This window comes from Stegodyphus dumicola, chromosome 10 (assembly GCF_044657685.1).
Source record: "Stegodyphus dumicola isolate Sdum_Otavi_A_Nest chromosome 10, ASM4465768v1".
In the NCBI taxonomy this organism is placed as follows: Eukaryota; Metazoa; Arthropoda; class Arachnida; order Araneae; family Eresidae; genus Stegodyphus; species Stegodyphus dumicola.
This window is the reverse complement of record NC_140777.1, coordinates 127,374,969-127,401,910: the sequence shown is the minus strand read 5'-3', so window position 1 is coordinate 127,401,910 and position 26,942 is coordinate 127,374,969. Positions and strand designations below refer to the sequence as shown.

The following is a 26,942-nucleotide window of genomic DNA, read 5'->3' as shown; positions in this document are numbered from 1 at the left end:
CCTTTGACAGGCCAAGTAGCATGATTTAGTGATTTAGTAGTTTAGTGATTTTTTTGCATTCGGTTTGGTTTGGTTTATTTAATTATACAAAGCACTCGAGTGCTATCTGCTTAACAGGAGGGATGCTTTTATGGAAGACTTTCAAAGGGAAACTGGCTCTTAAACACATTACACTTGAGGAAAACCATGAAAGCGCCCATGCAGCCAGCGCATTCGGCAAAATTGGAACCCTGGGCTAAATATCTAGTATTCAGCGACTTTACCACTCAGGTGGCTGGTGGTCTGGCCCTCGGTCCTATTAAACTAAAATTCATCTATATTTATAAACGGCCTATCAAAAAAATGCACACACTTTAATAATAAAAGAAAATTCGGTTAATCTTCGGATTATGGTAACTTAACGATTTTGGGGCGAAAATTCAGTGACGAACCCTGCTAGTTTTTTTTGGGGGGGGGGACGCCATTTTGTTTTTACAAAGTAAAGGCTTTTTTTTTTTTTTTAATTCAACATTATTTTTCCCACAATCTGCTAGCCGAATTACGCTTATGCTAGAACTTTTATGGAACAAAAGTGACGAAGATTAGGTGCGAAATTGGGAGAAAGTGCAGAATCGCCCACTGCTTGCCGCGTTTTTAAGAATTGCACATACACGGTATCCATGCACATGTCGACCTATTTTCACTTAAAAAAACATTGCACAAAATGGCATTGCGCACACTCTCTTGACTTTATCCATGTACACTGCTAAAGTCCTAGCTAGTAACCTTTATCGCCTTATCAAAATGTCGCCAAACTACCTGTTTACCATATTCCAAAGATTAGCTGAAAATTCTTGTACTTTAGTATTGAACTTAATTATAATTAAATCATACATATCAGAGGCTATGCTAGGTTTAATAATAATATTTATGAATGTGTACCTGTACAGTAACTTAGATTGCTCAGTCACAGCGGTAGCCATTAACAGCTAGAGTTATAGCACAATACTGAACAATGTTTAGTCGATGTGTCTCAGGCGACTGCTGAAAATTCTGCTATAATTTTTTGATGAAGGATCTTTAGCCTAACCGATTTCTTGTACTACACAACATCCCTCAGAGTCCTCCAAATCCATTTTGGTTCACTGTCATGTGTTACATATATGCAAGAGTACGAACATGTTAAGGAAATATTATACTACATATTATAAAGATAATTCAACTTAGAAACCAATATATAGATATCATCTATTAAAGTTTCTATGTATTTTTCTGAGAGATCCTGTATGTGAAGTTCGTACTTTTCATTAGTCCCACCTATTAATTAACTTAAAGTTTTTTTTCTATGGAATATCTATGAAACTGAACTGATAAATTTTCATATCTGTTCATTTGTTTGCTTTTCATATATTTTTTAATAGTTTTATTTTTTATGTTGCTTTACATGATGTCAATTTAAACATAAGAAAGCAGAGAACAAAAGAAATTCACACTGAAACTAAATTTAAAATTAGTCTGAAGATTACTGATGTAAAATAAATAGTGTCTAATTTATCAAAATCACATAAGAGGGCAAATAAATAATTAGCATATTCAGATATTTATTATAAGCAAAAATTTTATATTCTTAACAGTAAAAATACACATATTACAATGCAATTAATTTATTACTTGCAACCACCTCAGTAGAACTCGTCAAATTTTTTAAATGTGCCAAACTCTAGCAACCATGCTCATAACAATCCTTTAATAGGACAATGTCGCCGTTTTCGTATACATTCTTTGTGTTGTATTTCAAGTTTCAACATTTTTAATGAACAAATTGTGATATTTTTTTGCCTTAATTTTAAAATATGCTCTTTGGAATTTATCAACAATGGAAAAAAAACTACAGTGGAAACTCTACAGGAATACAAAATTTCTAAAAGAAAGAAAAAGGAAATGCATTTGGTAGATAGCCGATGCTGCTGAAGTTTGTGTGATGCCAAGTCTCTGAAATTATTTAATTTTTTTTAAGCAAAAAACAAACCGCTTGGGGAAAAGAATAGGGCAAAACAATTACAGAAAGATTTGGAGATGGACGTGCTTTATTTTCCTTATTTAATAATTAAAATTTATATTTTCAAATTCTAAAGTATGTTTTCTTTCATAATTTGATAATGTTAGCCAACTTATGATAGATATCAATAATTTGGGTATCTATTTAAGAAAAGTTGTGCAAACCATCAACTTGCACCCAATGAATAATTTTTACCGTTTCATGTGTTAAATCCAAATTTGAGCTAAGGGTAGTGTTGTGTTAATATGCAACTATCATTATTTTACAGGCAATACACTGTATTCTTTTATATACTTGTAATATTTAGTTTGTGCTGAAAGTTTGTAGTGGCAATTTTGACTTAAGAGATAGAGAATTTTTCAAGATTACAAGTTTACATTTTGGTTAATTTTTTTATGTGATAAAAAGCAGCATGTTAAAAGTTGGAATTCTTAAATTTTGTAATAGTCCTAAGTATTATATTTAATTTACTCGATGACTAATCCAGAAATAAATAATTTAATTCTGTATACTCGAAGAAAATCATTTCTGACTGGCATAAAAATCAGAATTTTGAAACAGTAGTAGAAAAATCATTAAAAATACTTAGTTTTAAAACTCGAATGCAATAAAAACAGGTTAGCATGAAATGTCTGAGTAAAAGATAACTTGAGATCATTATGTATTATACAGTCATTCTTATGTAAAATAAATGTTACACGATTTCTTAGACCTCTGCTTTTCAAACTCTATCTATTATTATCTAAGAATTGATTATTTCAGTGCAGTAAATAAATAAGTTTTAATAAATGTATTATAGACGTCAGTATGTAGTTTTTTTGTAACATATACTTTGAACATTTTAATTAAAATAATTTTTCTTCAATAATGTGTGCTTATATTTTTACCTTATGATGGAGAGAAATTAACATTTAAAAAAGGAATTATAGACTGAAAGTATTTTGTAAAAGAAGATATGTGGAAAGGAAATTATTGCAATTCATAGAACTTGTAAATAAATAAATGTAATAGTTAGTATTATATTGTTCTTATTTATTAAGAATGGATATTAAATTATTGATAATAGAATGGACTTCTAAATGTGAAGCACTTATGCGAACAATAATACTAATTCATAACATTCTGATCACGATTTTAGCACTTAATGTAAAGCATTATTGACAGCTTAGTGGAACTCATATTAAATAGTTACAGCAAGTGCAATTAAGTCCAATGTATTTATTACAAGATAATGAAATTATAGTCTGGATTTTAATTCAAAACTCTTTTCACATATCTTTAAAAGCCCAATTTTAACCGGTACTTGTCTGTTATCGAGACAGGATTCAGACAAGTAATGTATGTATCCACGAGTGGTTTGGGTTTCATTTTTTTAGTATGGCAAGTATGGACAAGGCTATAGTCTGTGGAAGCTATCTGTCTGTTGAGGAGGTGCTTTTGTGGACTTTCTAAAGGAAACTGGCTGGTATACACTTTACAAATGGGGAAAACTACGAAAACGCCCATGAAGCCAAAGAATTTGCCCATATAGAATCTAATCCAGTGTTCAAAGATCTTACCACTCTGCCACTAGTGGGCTTATGCACGTGTGTCTAAGTGTGTGTGCATACACACACATAAACATGAATACATCCATCCATCCATACAAAATCTGGTTCCGAAAATAGAATAGTACCTTTTAACTGTATATCTTACAGTTTTGATTAATTTTATCATCTTATTATCATTAATTTCTTACAAACAATACAATTTAAATTGCCATGAGTTGATGCATGACTCATACATACATAATATATAAGTTGTTTCAATATAAAGATCACAATATAAGTTACATAGCATATTTAACAATAATTATTATTACTCATACATATAATGTATAAAATCAGGCAGTAAATTGTAAAAAAATACATTTAATGAAATTAGAAATAAATGAAAATATAATAATCTGCATGTCATTACAATTTTTAAATGCACAAACTTCACAGTTAAAAATACATACTAATGTAAGAAAATCAATATTTAAATGCTTTTTCTCAAAAAAAAAAAAAAAAAAAAAAAAAAAAAATGCCCTGTTGAAGACATATTTTATCAAGTCCAACCATCAGTGGAAACCCAGATAATCAGTCTTTAATATGACAAAATGTAAAATTTGAAATACAACTTTAAGTTATTTTTTTTAATCCATTCAGTTTTTGGCTTATGTAAGTTTCACTGTATTTAACTAGATGCAAAGAACTATAAACACACATTCACACAATTCACTTGAAGGTATGTTTCCAGGAAATAAAAGTATACTTATTGGATTCAATTCAACATTACACCTTAGAACACGTAATGATACCTCATTATTAGGCATTTCTGATAGTCTTGAAATAGCATAACTGGTAACATATCTTTCTAACTTCAGTTCTTGTTAAATTATGTTCAGCATCATTTAGCATTTGCAGTTTTATAACTAAATTAGATTTCAGTAGGTCTATTACTCTAAGCACTTAGAGTTATTCACTATTATTTTCTTAACATTTTAACAAAACAATGAGCTTCCTTTCTAAGAATGCATACTGAACAATGAAAATTCCAAATATTGTAGTATATGCTTTACCAGAACTATAATGTCAGTTAATAGTGATTTTTTTAAATTGGAATTTGATTAATTGAAGCAATTCACTTGAAGGTATGTTTCCTGAAAATAAAAATATACTTATTCAATTCAGCGTTACACCCTTAGAACAGGTAATGATACCCTCATTGTTAGGCATTTTCGATAGTCTTGAAATATCATTACTGATAACATATCTTACTAAATTCAGTTCTTGCTAAATTTTGTTAAGCATCATTTAGCATTTGCAGTTTTATTGCTAAATTAGATTTCAGTAGGTCTATTACACTAAGCACTTACAATTATTCAGTATTATTTTTTTTACATTTCAGAAAAATAATGAACTTCCTTTCTACGATTCCAAATATGATATATGCTTTACCAGAACCATAATTTGTCAGTAAATAGTGATTTAATCTTCATACATAAGCATATCCAACAGTCCTGAAATATCAAAGTTGGTAGCATATCTTAAATATATTCAGTTCTTATTAATAACATGTTCATCATTTAACTTCAGTAGTTTCACAGCTAAATTACATTTCAATATGTTTATTAGAGTGGATACACTTTTTCATCTTTTGTACTCTTTACATTCTAATAATGAAATGAAGTTTATTTCTAAGAAAGCATATTGAATCCTGTAAAGCATATTTATTTCTTAAAGCACAATTAATGTTGTAAATATTCAGATAGATATATATGAAATGTATTTTAAGGATTTCTTGACACACACTATGTCAATAGTTACTGGGCAATAGTTACTGGTGGCATTTTGATTCAAAATATTTACTGCATTAATTACCGACACAAAATAGCACTTGGATTCACTAACTTAACATTAACTTTACTTGGTTTAGTTCCCGCAGGTACATTTTATATAGTAGATGATTTAAGTCATTGTCACTTAAAAGTTTTCTTATTATCAATATGCAGAATAATTTGTAAACCACACTTTACATGTATCTTCCAGCCATCAGTAACTTCCATCTGACTAGACCTAATTTTGTATTGGAACAGAAGAATAATCCTTAATATTCCGAAACAAACATTAAATCGTTATATACAGATATATACGCATATATATATACTTTTATTCCGAAAAACTAAATGTACATTCAAATAACGCACTTCGTAACTCCGAACAGACAGACAAAGTAGACAGATGTCTTTCGTTGCACCGCTAAGTCTTTCTGCACCGATGAGCGAAAAATCAAGCATAGGTGCGAGAAGGAAAGGTATATAGAAAGGGGACAATTTCGTATTTCAGAGGAGAGTAAAAAGGAACTTCGTATATTTTATACGAGATCGAAAGGCCAGGAAGAAAAGATGGGACAAAATAAAGTAAAAAATAAATGGCCCAAAAGTAATGGAGAGGAAAAAAAAAAAATTTATTTATAATTAAAAAAAAAAGGGCCTATTGAAAGAAAAGGAAAGGAAGTAAGAAAATTTTGTTAAAAAAAAAAAAAAAAAAAAAACCACGATTGTGTTCATGAGTGTAGTCAAAGTTGTTATCATTTACATTAAATACAGTCTTCCAGGTGTGTGTAATGAGTTTGTTTTGTAAAGCTGAATAGAGGTAAAGATGGGGAAAATTAATAATAAAATAATAAATTTTGGGGGTCCAGTCACATAACAGTATAAGTCAAGTTTAGAAGCTAACTTTTGCTATAACAGGGAAACTAAAATTTAAATTTTTTTAAATTTAAACTTTTATTTTTTTACATGGAAACCAATATTAGCCTCTACCTTGAGACACAGTAACAGAAGACACATAAGATCAAGATACATATAATATCATGCAAAGTTATACATTAAACTAAGTAACATCATCTATTGCGGTTTCCAACATATTTATATATTCAGAAAACACCATCAGATAAAATCATAAATCCAAAACAAGGCGAGAACATATCAGCAAAAATAAATAAGTAAATAAATTACGGAGTTTTTTATTATTATTATTAATTAATTTTTTTTAAATAAGCATTTTATTTATTTATTAAGTTAATGGTCATAATTTATTATATGTGTACTATTTTATCAATTTGAGGCACACTGTATTAATATATGCTTTTAATTTAAATAGATAGGAAATATAGATTAAAGGAGCAAAAACTACAACTCTGTACATTCATTGAGGCCCGAGATCGTGTTTTTAGCTCTCGAGACATTCCTCAAAGGGGCCCCAATGGGTAGGGCTAACACTACTGATAAGGGCTACTGATAAGGATAGCGTTCCTACGAGATGGTAACCAAAAACGAACCACATGATTTAAAGCAATTACTAAGTATTTAATGCCAAAACATAATAAAATGAGCATAATAATAATAATGATCATAATAAATGAATGAATTTAAAGGTACTTTAGTGACAGATATTTGATTTAGCTTAGAGAAAAGAAGAAGACAAGACCCCCCAGGTACAGGAGAACTCCCAGCTTTGAGAACGAGACAATGCAGAGGATATTCGCGAAAATTTTCTGAAATAAATGAAGATTTTCCGGAAAACACCTTTGAAAATTCAGGAGCTCTTCCAAGATCCTGCCTCCATCGTACGTGATCACAGCGCCCTCCCCCCCCCCTGTTCCGTAACTCCGAACAGTAGAATGTAAACAAATGTCAGAAATATGACGTCACTCATGTGGGCGGAGTTAATGGGACCCTCATCTGGACTGTCATTGGCCAAATTCAAGCCGTTGCCCTAGCAGTGTACATTTTGCTTATATGCGTCCCGACCACTCACTTATACTTGCACATATACCTGCAGCTTCAGGCTGCATCTCGCCAAAATACCGTGGTATAGTCAGATACAGAGTCTTGTCATAAGAAGGCCAGCCTTGAGTCATCAGAAGGAAGCCTTGAATCATAAGAAGGACAGCCTTGGTGCAGATCGAGCAACAAAGGAATGTCTTGCGGAATTCGGATTGCAGCTTTTTTAGAGCCCTGTAGAGTCCTACGTTAAGTGTATCAGTATATATGGGAGTTACATATGTGATAAAACAAAACTAGTTGTTTACTTGAGAATTTTATGCAGTTTTCGTTCTGTCGCCACTTGCAATTTCTTCTTTCTGTAGCTTCATCTGCCTGTAGCTGCTTGTAACATTTATGGCCTTATCTACCCGTGTACACTTTTTTTAACCAAGAGACTTAACAAATACTGTTTGGAGAGACTTCAAGAGACTTAACCAAGAGACTTAACAAATACTGTTTGGAGAGAAAGTCGTCAGTTTGATTTACAAGACCTTAGGTCGGATGTCATTTCCACGAAAAGTTCAATCTAGTTACTTGTAACTTACTAACAATCTACATATTATACAGTTTTATGAGATACCTTACTTCCCAACATGTTTCAATGCTAAATTCATTGGTAAATCAAAATTTCTTACTTGCCAGTTATAGAACCAGAAAAAAATAAAGCAATTCATTATACTATTTTTGATTATACATTTCGGTAGTTATGGATTTATGAACAAAGAAATAAACAAGAAACTATTTCTTACATTGGTTGGAGTGTCCCACCCTTTTACTGCATAGTACACAGGAATTTTAGACTCTTCTTCTCCATCCACTGCTATTTCCATGAATTCCTAAGATGAACGATACTGCAAATTAAATTCATATATTTACAAACATAATTAATTGTAATTATTGAGATTTTTTCTATATTTACTTTTTATATCACTCACGCGGCTACTTTTATAAGTTTACAAGCATTTCGTAAGGAATGTATCGCTCGAAAATTCATGCGTCATATCGCTGCTGTACTCAAACGAAAATATTTGTTTGTTCTACTTATTTATCAACTTCTTAATTTCTGTCTCTATCCACAGTCTGGCTTAGGTCTTTAATAAAACTGAATATCGATTTTATCATAAAAATCAAATAAAATGGGAGGGCTAATATTGCATTTTTATTTTAATTTACTATTTTTAAATTACAAAAGGATTTACTACAGATGTTGTCCAAATTAAAAGTGTCAAGGTCTCGGCTACTGAAACATTCGTTTACCTGAAAGTGGCAACGGCGAAATTATTAACTATTTTTCTTTTTGTAACGTTAATGTTGTTGTAGACATACTATGCTATTGATACTTTTTCATATCTCGATGCAGGTGAATTCTTTTCAGTTAACATAATATGAAGAGGTACATCGGAAACATCTGCTTGAAACATAACCAATTTAATATATTTCCTGTTTGAAAGCGAACGTTTTTGTTTGGGATACGACTCGAAGTCGATGAATCATGACTGTACAATTAGCTTTTGATTTATTCTTTTGTGTACAATGCTATGACTACCCATGAGCGTCAGTACACCTGTTACTACTATTCAGCACACAGGACCCGCTATAACTCTGAACTTTAAACTGATTTTGTGTTTTTTGCGTAAACATAAAGTAAATTCATTAATAATGAGTTTTAGGAAAGTTAATGAAAAGAGTCAAATTGTTAGGATCACCAGTGGTGAAAAAGAGATTATCGAAATGTAATAAGATGACATGCCTATCCGACAGTTGGCTATTGCATGCAGTATGCCGAGTACGAATGTGAAAAACAAAGACGTCATTAAATAGGCTAACGTTGCGAAGAGAGTGAAATCGATTACGAAGATGATGTTGAAAAATTGCTGTTGATCTGGAAAGCAGAAAAACGTATATGTATAGTATTAAAAGCAATGCTTTTTTTGTGTGAAGTTCAGATTTCATGCACTGCATTTGCATTTCTAGTATTAATCAGTGTTGTAATAACAGTACGATTTTTTATAAGAACAGATTAATTATTTTCTCGTTCTTAATGGAAACGTTTGTTTAGTATCCGTATCTGGATGAGATAATGGCGTATACCGAGATGCCAAATATTATCTTGTAAAATAAAATCCTTAGACATAATTACGTAAAATGCATGAACGAGAAAGATATAATCTGGAAACAGACACTATCAGCTGTTTCCACAGTTCTACAGCACGAAAGCTAAGATCTTTATTTGATCTTCCAAATTTAATCAATTTGTATAAGGTAAATTTTTGTTTCGCTTTTTTACCAGTGTGTTTAATTAATGCAATTTAAAATACATTTAATTTATAATATGCTAAATTGTTTTTATTGTTTTTGGTCTAAATTATGAAACATGTTTCTAAAGACATACGTTAGGTAACTGGCATAGAATCGCCTATTTTTTATTTTTTATTTTTTCACATTTTGTATTTTAAAAAAAAAGTTTAAACTTGTTTAAAATTTTAAATGCAAACTCTTCGGTATCCGGAACCATCTCAGAAGAGTCGAGAAAAAGTACTGAAGCAAAGCAGTAGGTAGCAGCATTTCAAGAGAGTCTGCAATCCCTTTTCGGATCCAAAGAAAAGTAGTTTAAAAATAGTAAACATAACCTTTATGAAGAGTTCCCGAAAGTTCAGATAAGATGTACTTTCCTCTATATGAATTCTTTTACTGCAATTTTTTTTTAAACTTAATCATCTGATCATTTTCTCCTGCTGTAGGCTTAAATATTGCTGAAATTTAGGATTTAGAAGCATAGCCAATGTTATAATTGTTTGAAGCCTATTTTAGAAAGCGAGCTCCGTGAAGTTAGGCTCAATTTCAGAATACGATTAATACGATAAACATCAGATACGACTATTTCCTATTTTGATCCGATGCTATATCACAATGCCAATTTCACAGTCAAGCTTTCATTTGCCGCCTCATTCAAAATATTTTCACACACCTCGTTCTCACGCGATGTTAATTTGAGCTAATGTCTGGAAGTTTAATATGAAGTGTAGATTAAATTCGATACTTTTTGGAACGCGCGTCTTGATGTAGGTACAGCAAGGGTTAAAATATCATCCGTTTCTTCCATTACTGAGAGAAAACATATCTAAAAGAATTTTTTGATTACATAATAGAATAATTTTAAAATTTCATCCGTTTCTTCCATTACTGAAGAAAACATATCTAAAAGAATTTTTGATTAAATAATAGAATAATTTTTCAGATTCCGCAACCACTGAATAAATCGTCTTTCCTTATAGAATCAAAAAACCTCAGCAGATTCTTTCCTTAACTGAAATGATTCTCAACGTCGCTGTTTCTAAAGCAAAATGGCGTCCACTTCTTCATAGTGTTCGGTTGCGCTAGTTATTGGGTAAATTAGCGTTCATTGGTAAGTTGAATTTGAGACTTTTTTGGGATGCAGGAAGTAAAAGTCTAAGAAATGTTCTGGAATAGTGTATGGATGAACGACCTAATCAGATCAAATGCCGTCTGTAAAAATGACATGCAGCATGAAGAATTGTATGGCCTTAAAAACTAGAATTTCGATAATTTTTCACCGATAAGTTTCAAACTTATTTTATTTTTGCTTCATGGTATTGATATGGGGCAAGAAACTTTACAGGCAAAAACGTTGCGAATGAAAACTTTGCGGGGAAAACAGCACTAGAGATAAACATGGTCGTTCAAAACATCATGGGAAGAAAACAAAGCAAAAAGGAAACATTGCTCCTTTCAAACATCATGCTACAAATCCCCATTGTAATAAAAAGCGCTCAAAACTTCGTAGATTTAAATCATCGTCGTTGAAAATGTAGTGGGGAAAAATAAAGCACCTATAAATCATCGCAAACATGTGTTTCGAGACTAAAAGTTTCAAATGCATATTGGCATAATGATTTGTGATCCCAAGAAGGAATGAGGAATAGTGTTACCTTTATATTTCATATTTAAAATTGTTTTCGTGAAAAAGTAGTATTAAAAGTTTATAAAACAGTTTAATTAAATAATAACCTTAATAATCATTTCGACTCATTTTCAACTTTTAAATGAAGTTTCCTTCTTGCATTTTCAGCAAAAATTTATTAATTAATTCAAAAATATGAAATAGAGAGGTAAAAATATTCCTCTTTCCATCTTGCCTTCACAAATCATTATGTGAATATGCATTTGAAAGTGGAAACACATGTCTGCGAACCTGCGATGATTTGTAAGGTGCTTAATTTTTACCACGATATTGTCTATGATAATGTTTTAAATTTGCGAACTTTTTTAACCGCTTTTTTGTGTGTGTGAACAGCAGTGTTTTCAAGTCTGCAAAGTTTTCTGTTTGCTTTCTTTTCTTCCGCTATATTTTGTACGACAATATTTCCGTCCACGGTGCTTTTGATGAACACGTAATTTCGTAAAGCATTCAAATTATTTACAGATTTAGGACAGAGAAAAAAACTTTAAAATTACATTTGATACTTACTGATTGTTACTTACTGATTACTTATTGATTGATTATTACTTGATGACGTTATTTTGAAAATGTTTCTTTCTCTCGGCCCATCACCTTGGCGAATATTTTTGAATTTCGCCAAGGTTAAACTTATTTTAGAAAGACTACATAAAATGCATTTAAAGATTTCTTTTACTAATAGCAGTAGTTATTTATCATTACTAACATGAACAGGAAACGAATTCTGGGTTTTCGAGGGAAAAGGCAAATGGCTATTTTTGTGAAAGTGGAGCTACAACACAGTGAAAATGTTGCTGACAGAAAACAAGTTGTTTATTATCATTTAGGCAAAACTCGTTTACAATAGCGCAACATTCATAAACAATATTTTAATTTTAGCAACTGACAAGCTAAAATATTTACCTGAGTAAAGTATACTGTGATGACTAATTTTACTAACGTTTTGTCCATGAATACAACATCTTTCTGAATACTTTCAAATGAATCAACTTTAATTCCTCTGATATATCGCTGAAAAGATAAGAGTCATGATTAGACTATAAATAACAGAGCAGAAAGAAATTAAGTTTTAAATTATTTTATGAAATCAGGGCTTACGTCTGAGAATTAAGTCGCTATATCGATTGCAGGCAAAGAATTAAAGCGCAATCATACATAAACTGTATATATATATAAGCTGTATTATATAAAAAGTATATATTAATGATATTTCTATATGAGTGGGAATATTATTTTACATAGTTTCTAAAGAAACTTATAATGAATTATCTTTCATCTTTCATACACTAGTTATCATTAATTAAGGAAAAATCACAAAAAATGACGATTACTCAAAAAGTTACAAGTAGAAAATCAATGAAACTGATCCGCAGTATATAACACATAGTAAAGTATAAAATAACATGAAAAAAAATTCCCAGGCAATTATGGTGTTATAGAAATTAGCATATGTATAAAATGAACAAATCGGATGTGTCAGTTTGGTATAGGAACAGTACCTTCAATATGGAGTTTGATCTGCCTTAGAAGCAATACAACACATAGAGTGATGTGTGATGGTGTCAACTATACGTTCTATCTGTTCCGTAGGAAATGAGAGTCATAGCTCTTACAAAGCAATTGCAACCATGGCTAAAAAGGAGGATTGAGAGCAGTTATACGTCTTCCTAAAGCAACCCAAACATGCTCAATGAGATGCAGGTTCGGTGATCGAGCTGGCCACTTCATACTCTAAATTGTTTGCTCTGAAGATAATCATTCACGATGCGAGCCTTGCACTGTCTAGAGTTGTCGTTATGTAGCAGAAAATCATAACCTATTACCCTGTCATAAAGGCACACACAAGCAATCAAGGATGTTATTTCCTGAGCATTTACAGCATGTGGAAGAAACATGGTGGTCTGTGCATCCACCCAAAGAGATACCACCCCAAACAGAGACACTTCCTTCTCCGTATGCATCTCTTTCACGGATGTTTTATGGATGATAGCAGGCTCCAGATTCTCTCCACATCAAGCAACGCCTACCATCGCTTTAGAGGCTAAACCTGGACTGCCGTTTGGTTTGGTTTATTTAATTATGGCAAAGCACTTGTGGGTATTTGCCTAAGGGGAAGGATGCTTTCGTATAGGCCTTTCTAAGGAGAACTGGCTTGTATATACGTTACACATGGGGAAAACCACAAAAGCGTCCATAACGCTTTTCATTCGCTGGAACTCGAACTCCAGAACGAACTACGAGTTTTCAGGGACCTTATCATTCGGCCGTTGATGGAGAGGTTTGCACGCTGGTGGGAAGGTTAGAGATAGTAACGGTTCCTTTCTGCTAATGGGGCTTAAGTCGCCAAATGTGCGCCAAAGGGCGAAGTATGGTTACCTATTTAAATCTCATCACGAACAGATGTGTAGTGATATTATATATAATGTGCGATAATAGATATAAATATATGGCCCTATACAAATTTCAAGGGGTAGTCAAAGGCACGAAATATAAAGCATTATTATTATTTGCCTTTTTGTATAGAGTACAACATGTATAAGTGTATGAATGTATATATATGAATATGTGTTACCTTTGTTTCATACTTTCTTGTTTGAAATGCTTTGCTATTTTGTAGTAAGCTTACTTTTGTTTGTGTTGCAAAAAGAGTTACTGAGAGGCAGATTTGTAGAGTAAAGTTTTGAATTATTGGAAGTAATTAGTACAGGGAAGCCTTGCATTCCGAACAAATCGATTAACGAACAAATATTTCAAAAGAAAAATATCTTCGATGACGAATGAAGCCTCGAGATACGAATAAGTTAAGAGGGAAACAAACAATACTCCAAAATACAGGTAACGTGGAAAAAATGCTTTAAAAAAAAAAGAAGAAAGAAGGTTTTTTTTTAGTGATTTAATCCACGAAATGTGTGCCGAATTGGGTAAGGTGCAAGGGTTTATAGAAAATTGTCACCTTGATAAAGCTGCAATAGCCAGAAGCATAAATATTTGCTCGTCAGGAACGTTTTAAAACGTAGATAGGAACAAATGACAGTGAACACATTTTCAGTGGAAGACAGATTCCAGTGATTCTGAAGTAGACGCGAGCGTTGTTGAGAGAAAGAAAAGCACCCAAAACGACAACAACTGTCTTATACTTTTACGGAATAGTAATTTCCTTTCAGACAATAATATTTTTACTTCTTCATCCTTTTCTACTGAGACCGTCAACTTTCCTTCGTAGAGACAGTAAAATGTAATCCAAATTGCCCTATTTTTTACATGTTTAGTATTGTGTTAAATATTTTGTATACGTTGAATTTAATGAATTTCATCAGTTTTACGTTAAATACAAAGTAAAGTTTATCTGTGCAATCATTTTTTATCCAGAAACAAATAGATTCATTTTTCATTAAATACTATGGGGAAAATTGCTTCGATTTACGAATATTCTGGGTGGTGAACTTGTAGAGACATTAGGTATTTTTGGAAGTAGGCAAGATGAAAAAATGAGCAACGCCTTGGCAGGAAATCGAACCGCGGACCCCTGGAATACGTGCCCAGCGTTCAGACCACCACACCACAAAGGCATGCCAAGAAGGCGGGAGAAATACCTTATAAACTATCTTCAGAAAAGAAATAAATTCATAAGCGAGAGTTTCACTCTGCTTTGATTTAATGGTCGCTGCTTCTCATCTGATGAACCAGCTGAATGTGTTCACAGTCGTTTCCATTAAAGTCCAAGGAATTCAATTTATAAGGGCGAATATTGAGCTTCTATCTCAGATAATTTTGCAGAAAGTGTTAACATTCATTCCATGGAAACTACAGTCATTGCAGTACTTGAATGAGAGGCCTTAAGTCTGGTTTGCCAAGAACTAGAATGTACCATGTCACTAATGGTACACACCTAAAAACATTTGTTACATTATTTAATAAACTTGCAAACGTTTTGTGCATTTTAATAGAAAGCTACTGATAATATCTAGCACTTCTATAAATTAATAATAACCCTTTGTAATAATCCTGTATTTTTAGTATCGTTTAAATTGTAAAACATAATTTAATGATAACTTTTTGAACTCCTAGGAAAGAACGCATCTTTGCAATCTTAAAATCATGTAAACTCCTTGTAGAGCTGAATTTACATGAAAAGAAATATAAAACCTTTTTCAGTTTAAAGAGTTAAAACACAAACGAATCAGTGTATGTAAAGAAACTTTTGTGTTCAGCTGAGAAATATAGCCAGATATAGCCTTAGGGTAATAAATCTCAACCTACCTCGCCCATGTAGTAAAAGCTTCCATCTAACTTCAGCACTTCTCCTGGTTCCTTTAGATGACCAACTAACTTTCCTTCATGACCTTCAAACATTGACTTTCGAAGTGGCTTTATAGTACATGATTGGAAATTCGCTACACTGTAGGTTACACCTAGAGATCACAATTTCATATTTTAACCTTTAAATAGGTATCAAAAATAAGAATATACGGCATCTATCATTATCAGAGATAAATAGACAAATTAATTTTGAAACTACATTAAGCATTTTAAACTTTTTAAATAATAATTAACTTTGAATATAACCTTAAAATGAACAAAGTATTTATTTAATTATTTTCAAGAATCGATTTTAAGTAGTTAGAGAATGCAATGCTTCTTTTATATTCTATACCTGTTGCATTCCTGACTAAATGGTTAACTAAATGTGAGTGAGTAATATATCAAAAATATTGTATAAACTGTAAATGAAGACATTATATATCGAAAGAATATATAAATGTCTTGTAGAAACTTTCTCTTTTAAATCTTGTTAGTTAAGTAAAAAGATGCTTGAATGACATACTTGACAGCTAAAATTTGCAGGTTGACTTCCAATTGCAATTATTTCAAATCAGTTTTGACGTAAGTAACAAATACTTACGTCAGTAAAGTAAATAACTATTTGATGTTTGATGCATAACTACGGTGTTCTCCAAAATTGCTATGCAGCAAACTACTTTTACACATTGCAGCTCCTCCTACAGCAAATACTGAATATATCTACATATCGGAAGGCAGCCTTGGACAACACTTACGATCTTATCGAAAACCAACAGACGGTTGGAGAGATCTGTTGAATGCATTTATGAATCTGTTGAACATAGATGAGTGATATAGAAAATATCTAAGGAACTAAAGATAGGTTTGGAAATGCTTTATGATGTTATCTAAGACCTTTCTAAAGAGAGATGGTGAGATTTGTTGAATACACTAGTGAATCTATCAAAACTGGATAGCACATATTAGAAATATGTACACACTGATCCTGAAGACAGCTATAGACATCTTTTATCATGTTACCAAAAACCTTTCTGAAAAAGGCCAACGAGGTTACTGAATGCACTGATGAATCTTTTGAATGGAATGGCAGATATTCGAAATGTTTACGGACCTGAAGACTCTTTACCATGTTACCAAATACATTCCGCAAGAACGCGAGCGAGATTACGGAATGCATGCTTCATATAGAAACAGTAATGAAGAAAAAATCTGAAACTATTTATTTAAGGAATTAATTTGTTAAGCGGACAAAAGATAATATCTTCTAAATTTAATACCTACCTCGCATAGATATTCATAGAGATTATCAAAAACCTTGTGTTCCACTTCAATGAAGGATATGCGACATGATTATAATAACTTCATAATAATGCTTAGCATCATAAACTTACTTGTTGAAAAATTAAATTAAAAATAAAATTCCATGACAAAAAATGGTTTTGAAACTCATTTGCCCAATTCCACCATTAGATGGCAAAATTCTTGTTATATTTATTGTTTTCTTCACTGTCTAGGTTTTGAACTAGAATGATGTTGTTGAAACGTGATAACACTAAAGAAGCACATACAGGTTTTGCACAGAGAATTTGAATGAAAAGCTATGGTTCCTCGGTATGCATCCAAAGGACGTTTTTTCTACTTACCAGTATTGAAATCATACAATTCAGACGTAAACATCATTCTTGTGTACTTGTCATGTCTGCCTAATTTGTTAACACTGTCGTACCAGACCTAAAATATACAAAGAAAGCAATTCAAAAGAATAAAGTAATAAACCAAATAAATTAAACGATAAAAACTAAATACATGCTTTGTTACACTAGATGCAAAATTTAAAAGACATATGCTACGAAATATGAGAAAGAATGACAAAGTGGGCAAACTTTATACATGAAATGAGCTGCTGATCTATGAAGGTCACAGAATAGCTATTTGGCAGTAATGTTTGCCTGAAGTAGAAATATTGGCAAATTAAAAATTTTCTTTTAAAAATATTTTCCTGCCATAAATCTCGCAGGTTGATCAAATTTCATTTTGTAGCACTTGGCGATCAACTTTCATAATTTTGTCTGGAATGTTACCCTTCAGAATATTTTTTTTTATTATTTAGTTAATCCAAACTAAATTATTTTTTTTTTAAATTCTATTTTATCAATGCGAAGTTGGAAACTTCAAAACATAACATACAAATTAATAATAAAATATCTGTTTCTTCTTTTTTTAGCAAAAAGTCTAATGTGTATACCACATGACTTCCTTGTACGAAATATTAAATCATATACATTTTTTCTTGCATTTCATTTAAACTTTATCGGATTGAATTAAATCTACTTCGTCGATAGCGCATAAACCACAATACAATAAATGCACTCTTTGGCGCTAGGTTCACTTAACAGCGTTATATTTCTTTCATATTATAACTCAGAATGCATATGCAAATTTATATCATTTGAAGAATTATCTAATCGTTGCCACATGTTCTATTCAAATACTATAATAAATTTAAAACGATGTATAAAAGAAATTAAGCAAACAAAAACAAAAAAACAAAAAAACAAAAAAAAAAAAAAAAAAAAAAAGAAAAGAAAAAAAGAAAGAAACAGTTTTTCTCAGACGATTAAGTATTTCTCATTCAATTATTCAGTTCTCACTCACCCATAAGGCAAAAATACATAAAAACTAAAAAATATCTATATTGAAATTTACGAAGTAAATCTTAAACACATTTCCTCGAACAAATTCCAGAATGGATTAAACATGACTTAATTCACAATAATAAAAGAAGGCGTATGGTTGTTTTTGAGAAGCTTAGTTTCTCTCTAGATTGGCAACAAATCCGCTATTTTGTCAAGTTTAAAATGCAAACAAACATGTCCGCCATCGCAAAAAGAATTAGGCTTAGCTACACTTAAACAACTTTTAAATTCTTGAAAATTTCACAAAAATTGCATGCAGATTTACTAAAGGCATAAAAACCTTAACCGGAAGATAAGAACAACATAATTCAATCATTTTTAAAGCAAAAAATGCACAACTTACAAACATATAAGAGTACAGAAATTGAAATCTCTGAGCCGGGTAACAGAGTGGATATATATATACGAATATTTATATACGTTTGGTGCGGCCGATTGCAACCAAAATACGAGGTGCAGATCTACATGTTATAGCAGTCCTATATACAGAATTTCAACATTCCGAGGCTACTAGTTTTTTAGTTATGCGAGATACGTACGTACGTACAGACGCCAAGAAAAATTCTCTTCAGAATTCATCTTGAACCAGTTTTATAATTTTTTTTGGGGGGGGAATTAGCATTTTATTCTGTCCTTACGTACAGATATCACGCAAAAACATCGTTAAATTGCATTCGATAGCGGTCAAAATAGATATTTTCGTTTAAATATGACGCCTGGAACTTTTCGCGATTACAGTAGTGTTACGGATTTGGTATATTTAATTAGTTAATGATAGTAGAATTAATAAATAAATATCTCTTTTTGGTTTCGAGAAAGTTCCAGAAAATTCTCGGGCGCGATTTAAAATCTTATAAAAGGAGGAAAACCTCTCAGTTCGGGTGATTTTAGTTTGTTTGTTGTTGCTTTTAGCTTTCTCTAGATATTTTGAATTAAGTTCGCTTGAATGTTTGAGTAGTTAAAAGATAACTGCTGTGATATATTGTAATACTGCACGAATATTTGAGGAAATTTAAGCATTTTTGTCGTGATAATAATAAATTTGTTCATTTTTCATCGGACTTGTGCATTCAATTCAAACGAACCCGTTACGCACGCAACAATACTTCCTTTTTACCTCGTACAAGGAAGTAAAAAAGGACTATTAATCTCGAAACACGATTCTGGGTTGTTTCACTTTTCATTTGAGTCTGTTGCCATTTGGAAAAACGTAAGATATTATTTTTTCATATTTAATCTGTCTGTAATGTTTTTAATCCCAGATTAAGGTTAGTAACATTTTATTTTTAATTATGTTAAATTTCCATTAGCAATTTGTTTTTCGAATAATAATTAATTTTAAATAAGTTCGAATGACATAGGTTCTCTCAGGAAGTATGAGGAAAGCATAATAAGGGACTATATGGTATAAACAAAGAAACTATTTCGAAATTCGAAATGCAGGCTTCGAAATACACATTGTTTGGGTGAAGAACTACGTCAGTACAATATTTGGTGTCTCCAGACGCCACCGTTTTTCCAAAATGCAAGGAAGAAACATACATGTAGAATCCTTCATTAATTAGTAACAGAGATTGATATAAAGTAAAATACGTTCATGTAATTGATAAAAGACATTTCTAACGTCATATACTATCTGATATAGAATAGTTCAAAATTTTCACTATATCAAGGGAAAATAAACGTATTTCCTCGAATTTCATTAGAGATATGTTTCTAATTCAATCAATTCAGTTGTCAATTCGCAGCAAGGCAAAAATACATAAAATCTTAATCTTCATTAAAAATCGTAAAATATAGAAAAAACATAAAGCAGCACATGTAGTTAAAAGCATTTAAAAAAGCAATTTTTACAGTTTCTACGCAAAAACAAGCAATTTGGCCAGCGGGCAGAAAGACAAAATTTTCGGTACACAAAATTTAAAGTTAACTTTTGGTCACACTAGGCAAAAAGGCACCGAAGTCAGTGCACCAACTGACGCAATTCGCTATTCTACTAAGAGTTTCAAATGCAAACAAATGGCGGATTCGTTAGGCTTAGCAGTACCACATAAACTATTAAATCGTTGATAATTTTACAGCTATTGCATGCAGATTAACTAATTTAAAAACCTTAGGAACATAAAGATATGCGGATAAAAATCGAACATAAGGATACCATAACTTAATCACTTTTTTTTAAGGAAACAAAGTGGGAATATATATATTTGAATATGTATCTGTTTGCATAGGTTTGGTGCGGCCAATTGCAGCGAAAAAGAGTGGTGCACAATACCATGTTTCAGCAGTCCCGTATGCAAAATTTCAACGTTCTACGACTACTCATTTTTGAGTTATGCGAGATACATATGTACTTAGTATGGACTTCACGTAAAAATCTCTACTAAATCCATTTGAAATCCATTTTACAACCTGTTTTGGAAAAAAGAGTCTTTTAATCTGTTCGCACAGATGTCATGCAAAAATATCGTTCAAATGGATTCGAGAGCGGTCAAAATGGTTATTTTGGTGGAAGTATAATACCTGACATTTTTCGCGATTACAATACTTTCTTTACTTCGTACAAGAAAGTAAAAAAAAAAAAAAAAAAAAAAAAAAAAATATTAAAATTGGAATTCCATCTCACAGTTCAGGCGACTTCAGAGTTAATTTCAAGATAGAATCAGGACACTCAAATTCCGTACACACAAAATATATGGTTGATTTTGAAATAAATAATTAATCGATTTATTCAGCTATGGAAAATACTAGATCAATGCAATTTTATATGGCTTTCATGTAAACATTACATGCAAGTTTTTTTTTTTTTTTTTTTTTTGAAGAATAAGAAGTCATAAATTTGGAGGTATATTAGCAGTGATAAAATATCAAATGAAATTGTTTCATTTTTTTTTTTTTTCCCTTTTCCTTCCGATTACGGGCATAATTATTTTTAAATATATAGTTTAAATTAACGGCAGCAATTTAACAAAGCTAGCTACAGATATAGAGAGATATATATATATAGAGAGAGATTTATTTACCTGCTGATATTCGATGTCGTTTATTTCTGTATCTTTCGCTTTCACAACATCGAAAACTTCTGCCGAATATCTGAATATTTTAGGCATTTCTGGCATGGACTTTGTTGACTTTCTAAGAGGACAACCTATGCCTACAGGTGGCTGAAAAATGAGAAGCATGAAATATGAAATCGTTAAAAAGATTAAATAAAATTTTACAAAATATTATAGGTATTATAAGAAATAATAATACTTTCTCCAGATGTCTTTTCATTACCTTTCTTATAGTAACTTCCCATGAAATAAGTTCTCGAACTATTACAGTGAATAAAAAAATTTCAGTTTTGATTTGTTCCACTATGAAGATTATATAAATTAACATTTATTAAATTTAATGTGTATCATTCATACCATTTCAATAAATTCCAAGCAGAGCTGAAATCTGAGCCAACTCAAATCCAGCGTTCTGCCTTATTCTCCTATACTTAATCTGCCTGAATAGTTCTTTGTTTGCGAAAATATATTTGGGAGTAACTTTTGGAGAGAGATGTTTTATGCAGCAAGAAAAACTCCAACGGAAATATGTATGTTGATATATTTATGAAAATATGTTTGCTGAAAGTTGTATTCTTGCATTTTCTTCGGTAGATATATGTCTGCTGAAGCATCAGAATAGTAAAGCTTGTCGTCCTTATTTTAATTTTTAACTGATGCAGTTAAGTATTTATGCGCAACTCTAATGACTGTATCCCGCAGATCAGTAAATAAGGTTAAATATTTTTGTGGACGCTTTTAAATACACGTTCATTTGAACATACACATGGGAAAGTAGTTATATGTTTTAAATAAATGTTTAGTGTACATGGAAAGAGCGAATGCTATAGTAAACCTTGTAGGGTTTATATTTATTTTAACTAACATTTATTTTAAGTTTAAACTATCTTTCCTGTCAAGCCTTACTTTCCCCTGGAACTGCCAATGCCAGAATATGTAAATTTTAGTAGAACGCGCAAGGATTCAAATTATCAGCGGAAGTATTATAATTTAAATAGGAAGGAAACGAGTTCGGGGTGTGATATTCTTACTTCACGAGCGCGGAGGTAGTTAGCGAGAATTTGAAGAACCCCGCGTTTCGGCCTATGTGCTTGGCGGGAAGTAGTGTTAATCGTTCAAGTGAGCTTCAAGTCTGCTGAATTAGCAGCGGTATTGTAAAACGCGGTGAGTTAGTTATTTTAGAGAGCCTCGTAGTTAGAGTCTTGTCTTTAGTTTCTTTTCAGGTTATTATTTTTATTTGACCGCCGAGTTGGCGCAGTCTGTGAGCGTCAAGAGCACGCAATTGTAATTTTTACGTTGAATAAAAAGGGACTTAAACCCTTCACAAGACTCTGTATTTTATCCAGTTTTCACAGTCACCTCTTGGTTGCGTGCAAGTTGGAGGCGCGCAACGTTACATTGGCGCCCGAACACTTATCGAACTGAAATGGCCGAAAATTGGATGGAAGCCGCTGGACAACACCAAGAAATGACAACTCAGTTGGAAGGATTTGGATACCTGGTCCAGACTTTGAGAGCGTCAATCAAGCCAAACGTCCATTTCGACGGAAAAAATTCGGTGGCGGTATTTCTAGAAGGTCTAGAAAACCACTTTCAGCTCTACCCTGTTCCTGAAAGACAAAAGGTTGCCATCGCCACATCAGCACTAAGAGGACAGGCCGCGCTATGGTGGAAAAATATAGGCAAATTTTTATTAGGGGAATTTGGAAGCCAGACATATATATTTGAAAATTTCAAAAAATCGTTAGTAAAGGCCTTCTCCATAGTGAAAGATCGCGCACGGCTGGAAGCCGAACTATATAGTTTCTATCAACGGCATATAGCAGAATTGACGGACTTTATTCTACGAAAAATCAAGCTAACGGATATGCTGTATGGAAAGAAACCCGATGCGGAGATTATTGAAATAATATTACCAAGATTGTTACCCGCTGTTCAAGACTACTTTGAAATTAGAAACCCAAGCACATTGCAGGAACTCTTCGAATTGGCGGTGAAGTTTCAAAATCGCAGAATAGCGGAAAAAGCGAGAGGGGAAACATATTCTCAAAGTACCCGAAGGAAATCTTCAAATGAGGAAACCAGAAATGGAAATCGCTCTTATGGGGGAAAGAGCTATCAAGCTAACTCATCGAAACTCGAAGTTCAAGGCCCAAAAAGAAAATTTGAAAATAAACATCCGCGTACCCAGAAGACACAGATTGAAAGGAAAGCTTTAAACGAGTAGAGGGGCCTGTGAAAGGGAGGGTCCAGACCCCGGAAGTTTAAAAAAAACCCTCAAATAGACATTTAAATACGGTCATCGTAAAAAACTCACAGCTACCAATTATACAAGTCCTGGTTGGCGATGTACCAGTAGAAGCCCTCATCGATACAGGAGCAGAAGGAAATTTTATGAGTGAAAATTTCTTCAAAAAGAATTTTTATAGGGTACGATTATTTAAAACCAAAAATACGGAAATTATAGCGGCGCAAGGAAAAACATGTCACTGCATCGGGAAATTATCATTAAACTTACAGGTAAAAGAGGAAAGTCTCAAAGTATTAATTTTTGTAGTGAAAGACCTGCAAAACTCTCTTATTTTAGGTATGGAGTTTTTAAGGGCCACGAGGGCCAAATTAAATTTTCAAGATAGTTCCGTGGTGTTGGAGATGGACCAGAGGGTGGTGGAACCTGTGGAGACACCTCAAGTGGACCTTAGCCATCTGAATGACCATGAAAGGAAAGCAATACAGCAAGTAGTGAGTAATTTTTCTCATTCATTTTCAGAAAAACCAGGAAACTGCCAAATAGTTACGCACAAGATTCAATTAAATGCCGAAAAACCTTGTAGGACTAAACCTTATCGGTATGACAAAAAAAAAGACGTAATCATCGAAGAACATATTCAGGAGATGTTAAAGAATAAAATAATAACGCCCATAAATAGTGAGTACGCGAGTCCAGTCGTACTATGTAGGAAAAAGAACGAGTTTCCTCCTTCGGATAAAAGGGCTTGGAGGTTTGCTATTGATTACAGAAAACTAAATAGTATTACCAAATTTCCAGTTTACCCTTTGCCGGTTATAGACAAGATCATTAGACAGATCAAATCGACAAGATATATGTCTACTTTGGACTTAACGTCTGGCTACTATCAAATAGCTATGAGACCCGAGGATATACATAAAACCGCGTTTATAACAAAATCGGGCACTTATGCATTTTTACGCATGCCTTTTGGGTTGTGTGGGGCCCCATCAATATTCCAGAGAGCTATGGACATTTTTCTAAAGCCTGTCCTAGGAGAGTCAACTTTAATTTATCTAGATGATATAATTATAACGAGTAGTACGTTGGAACAACACATTAATGATCTAGAACAAGTTTTTAAATTAACGCCTCAAAATGCAAGTTCGCAACTAAAGAACTTAAATATCTCGGTTATAAAATTTCGCAAAAGGGTATAGAAACGCAAGATTCAAAAATAAAAGCTATTAAGAATTTCCCACCGCCCAACACCGCCAAGAAACTTTCTTCGTTCCTTGGGTTATGTTCTTACTATCGATCTTTCATAAAAGATTTCGCTAATATTGTTGAACCACTCTTAGTAATCAAAAGGAAAAGGGGTAAATTTACGTGGACAGCGGAAGCTAACACAGCATATGAAAGATTAAAAGAAGCGCTAATTAATGCCCCTGTTTTAAAATTCCCGGAGGGGGACGAAAACCTGGAAATTGCAGCAGATGCGTCAGACTATGCGGTGGGTGCGGTTCTTATGCAAAATAACCATCCTCTGGCATTTTTTAGTAAAACGTTGAATCAGACACAAAGGAATTATACAGCTACAGAAAGAGAAACATTAGCCGTATTAATGGCTGTACACAAATTTCGAGTTTATTTCGGCAAATCGCCAGTAACAGTCTTTTCGGATCATGCGGCTGTTGGTAGACTTTACTCGGGGAAAAACCTAACGCCCAGGTTAATAAGATGGGCTTTAAAACTCCAAGAATATAATATCACAATAAAATATAAACCGGGTAAGGAAAACAATGTAGCTGACGCACTTTCTCGTATAAAACTGGACGATGAAGGAAATGAACTTAAATGCGCTGTGTTGACTTCAAAAATTTTAGATTCTAGAGATACGGTTATTACTGAACTGAAAGCTGATCCTGAATTTGGAAATATCTATGCTTATTTGAAAGACCCCGAAAGCTTTGAGCATACAGATATCGATGGGATAAGAAATAGAGCAAAAAACTATGAAATAATAGATAATTTATTATTCTATACGAAAACAACAAACGAAAATCTTGAGTATAAACCAGTCATCCCAGCCTCGCTTCGATTAAGCATTTTGAAGGAGTTGCACGAAGCAAAAACAGCGGGCCATCTAGGGGTCAGAAAGACTTTAAAAAGGGTACGCGAGACGGTATATTTCCCGCAATTATACAAAATAGTAACGGCGTATTACAGGTCCTGCAATCAATGTCAGTTAATAAATGATATTAATTACAGCCCGGCCGGGTACTTAAATAGCATTCGCGCTACATTTCCGAATGAAATTTTAGGCATAGATCTTCTTGGTCCCTTCCCCCAGAGCGAGTTAAATAAAAATCGTTTTCTTTTAGTAATAGTAGATCATTTTTCAAAATGGACAGAAATTGTTCCACTTAAACGCGCGTCAGCCAAAACAGTCGCAGATGCATTCTTACACAGATACATTTTAAAATACGGTGCACCGATAAAAGTCATTAGCGATAACGGAAAACAATTCATTAGTCAAATATTTGAAAACATATGCAATGGACTTGGCATACGCCATATCAAAATGGTTCCGTATAGACCACAGGCTAACATAGCAGAAAGAGTTAATAAGAATATAGTAAAAATAATTCGCAGTTACGTGAGCACACATCACAAGCGCTGGGATGGCTACATAAATGAATTAGCTTATGCTTTAAGAACGGCAAATCATGATACTACGGGAAAAACTCCAGCAGAATTATTCTTAGGCCGAAAATTAATTACGCCTTTAGATAAATTATTCTTTGTGCAACAAAGAGAGCAGGAGTTTAAACAAAAAGATGTGCAAAAGCTGATTGATCAGGCGCTTAAAACCTCGGATACGGCAAGAAATAGGCAGAAAATATATTATGATAGAAAACGCCGTGAAGCAGATTTTAAAGTTGGGGATAAAGTATTGAAGCGGAAATTTTCTTTATCAAGTGCCCCAGACAATTTTACGGCAAAGCTAGCTCCAAAGTTTGAAGGCCCCTATGTAATCCAGGAAATCAAAGGAGTAGTATTATATCTTAAGAACGAGAGAGGGGAAATCTGTAAAGCAAGTCCCGACCAGGTGAAAAAATACTATAATCCAAATGATTTTGAAATCCTTAAAAGTTTCTTGCAGGACTTAAGTCTAAACGAAATAGAAGAGCCAGAGACAACAACTATTCCACCACCCAAGAAACAGAGAACTGAAGAGAGACCTAGCACTTCTACAACCCGGACGTCGGTATCAAAAAGAAAAAA

The 26,942-nt window shown here is 32.7% G+C and overlaps 1 protein-coding gene across 1 annotated transcript in view; it reads right to left on the bottom strand.

Moving 5' to 3' along the window:
* LOC118189260 (uncharacterized) overlaps positions 1 to 26,942 on the bottom strand; it is a 115,831-nt gene that overhangs the window by 60,507 nt on the left and 28,382 nt on the right. The window contains exons 8-12 of the mRNA XM_035359843.2: positions 21,392 to 21,532; positions 17,316 to 17,403; positions 15,631 to 15,782; positions 12,274 to 12,381; positions 8,141 to 8,227 (exon numbers count right to left, since the gene is read on the bottom strand). Coding sequence (XP_035215734.1) covers positions 8,141 to 8,227; positions 12,274 to 12,381; positions 15,631 to 15,782; positions 17,316 to 17,403; positions 21,392 to 21,532 — 576 coding nt within the window. The remainder of the gene's footprint in view (positions 1 to 8,140; positions 8,228 to 12,273; positions 12,382 to 15,630; positions 15,783 to 17,315; positions 17,404 to 21,391; positions 21,533 to 26,942) is intronic.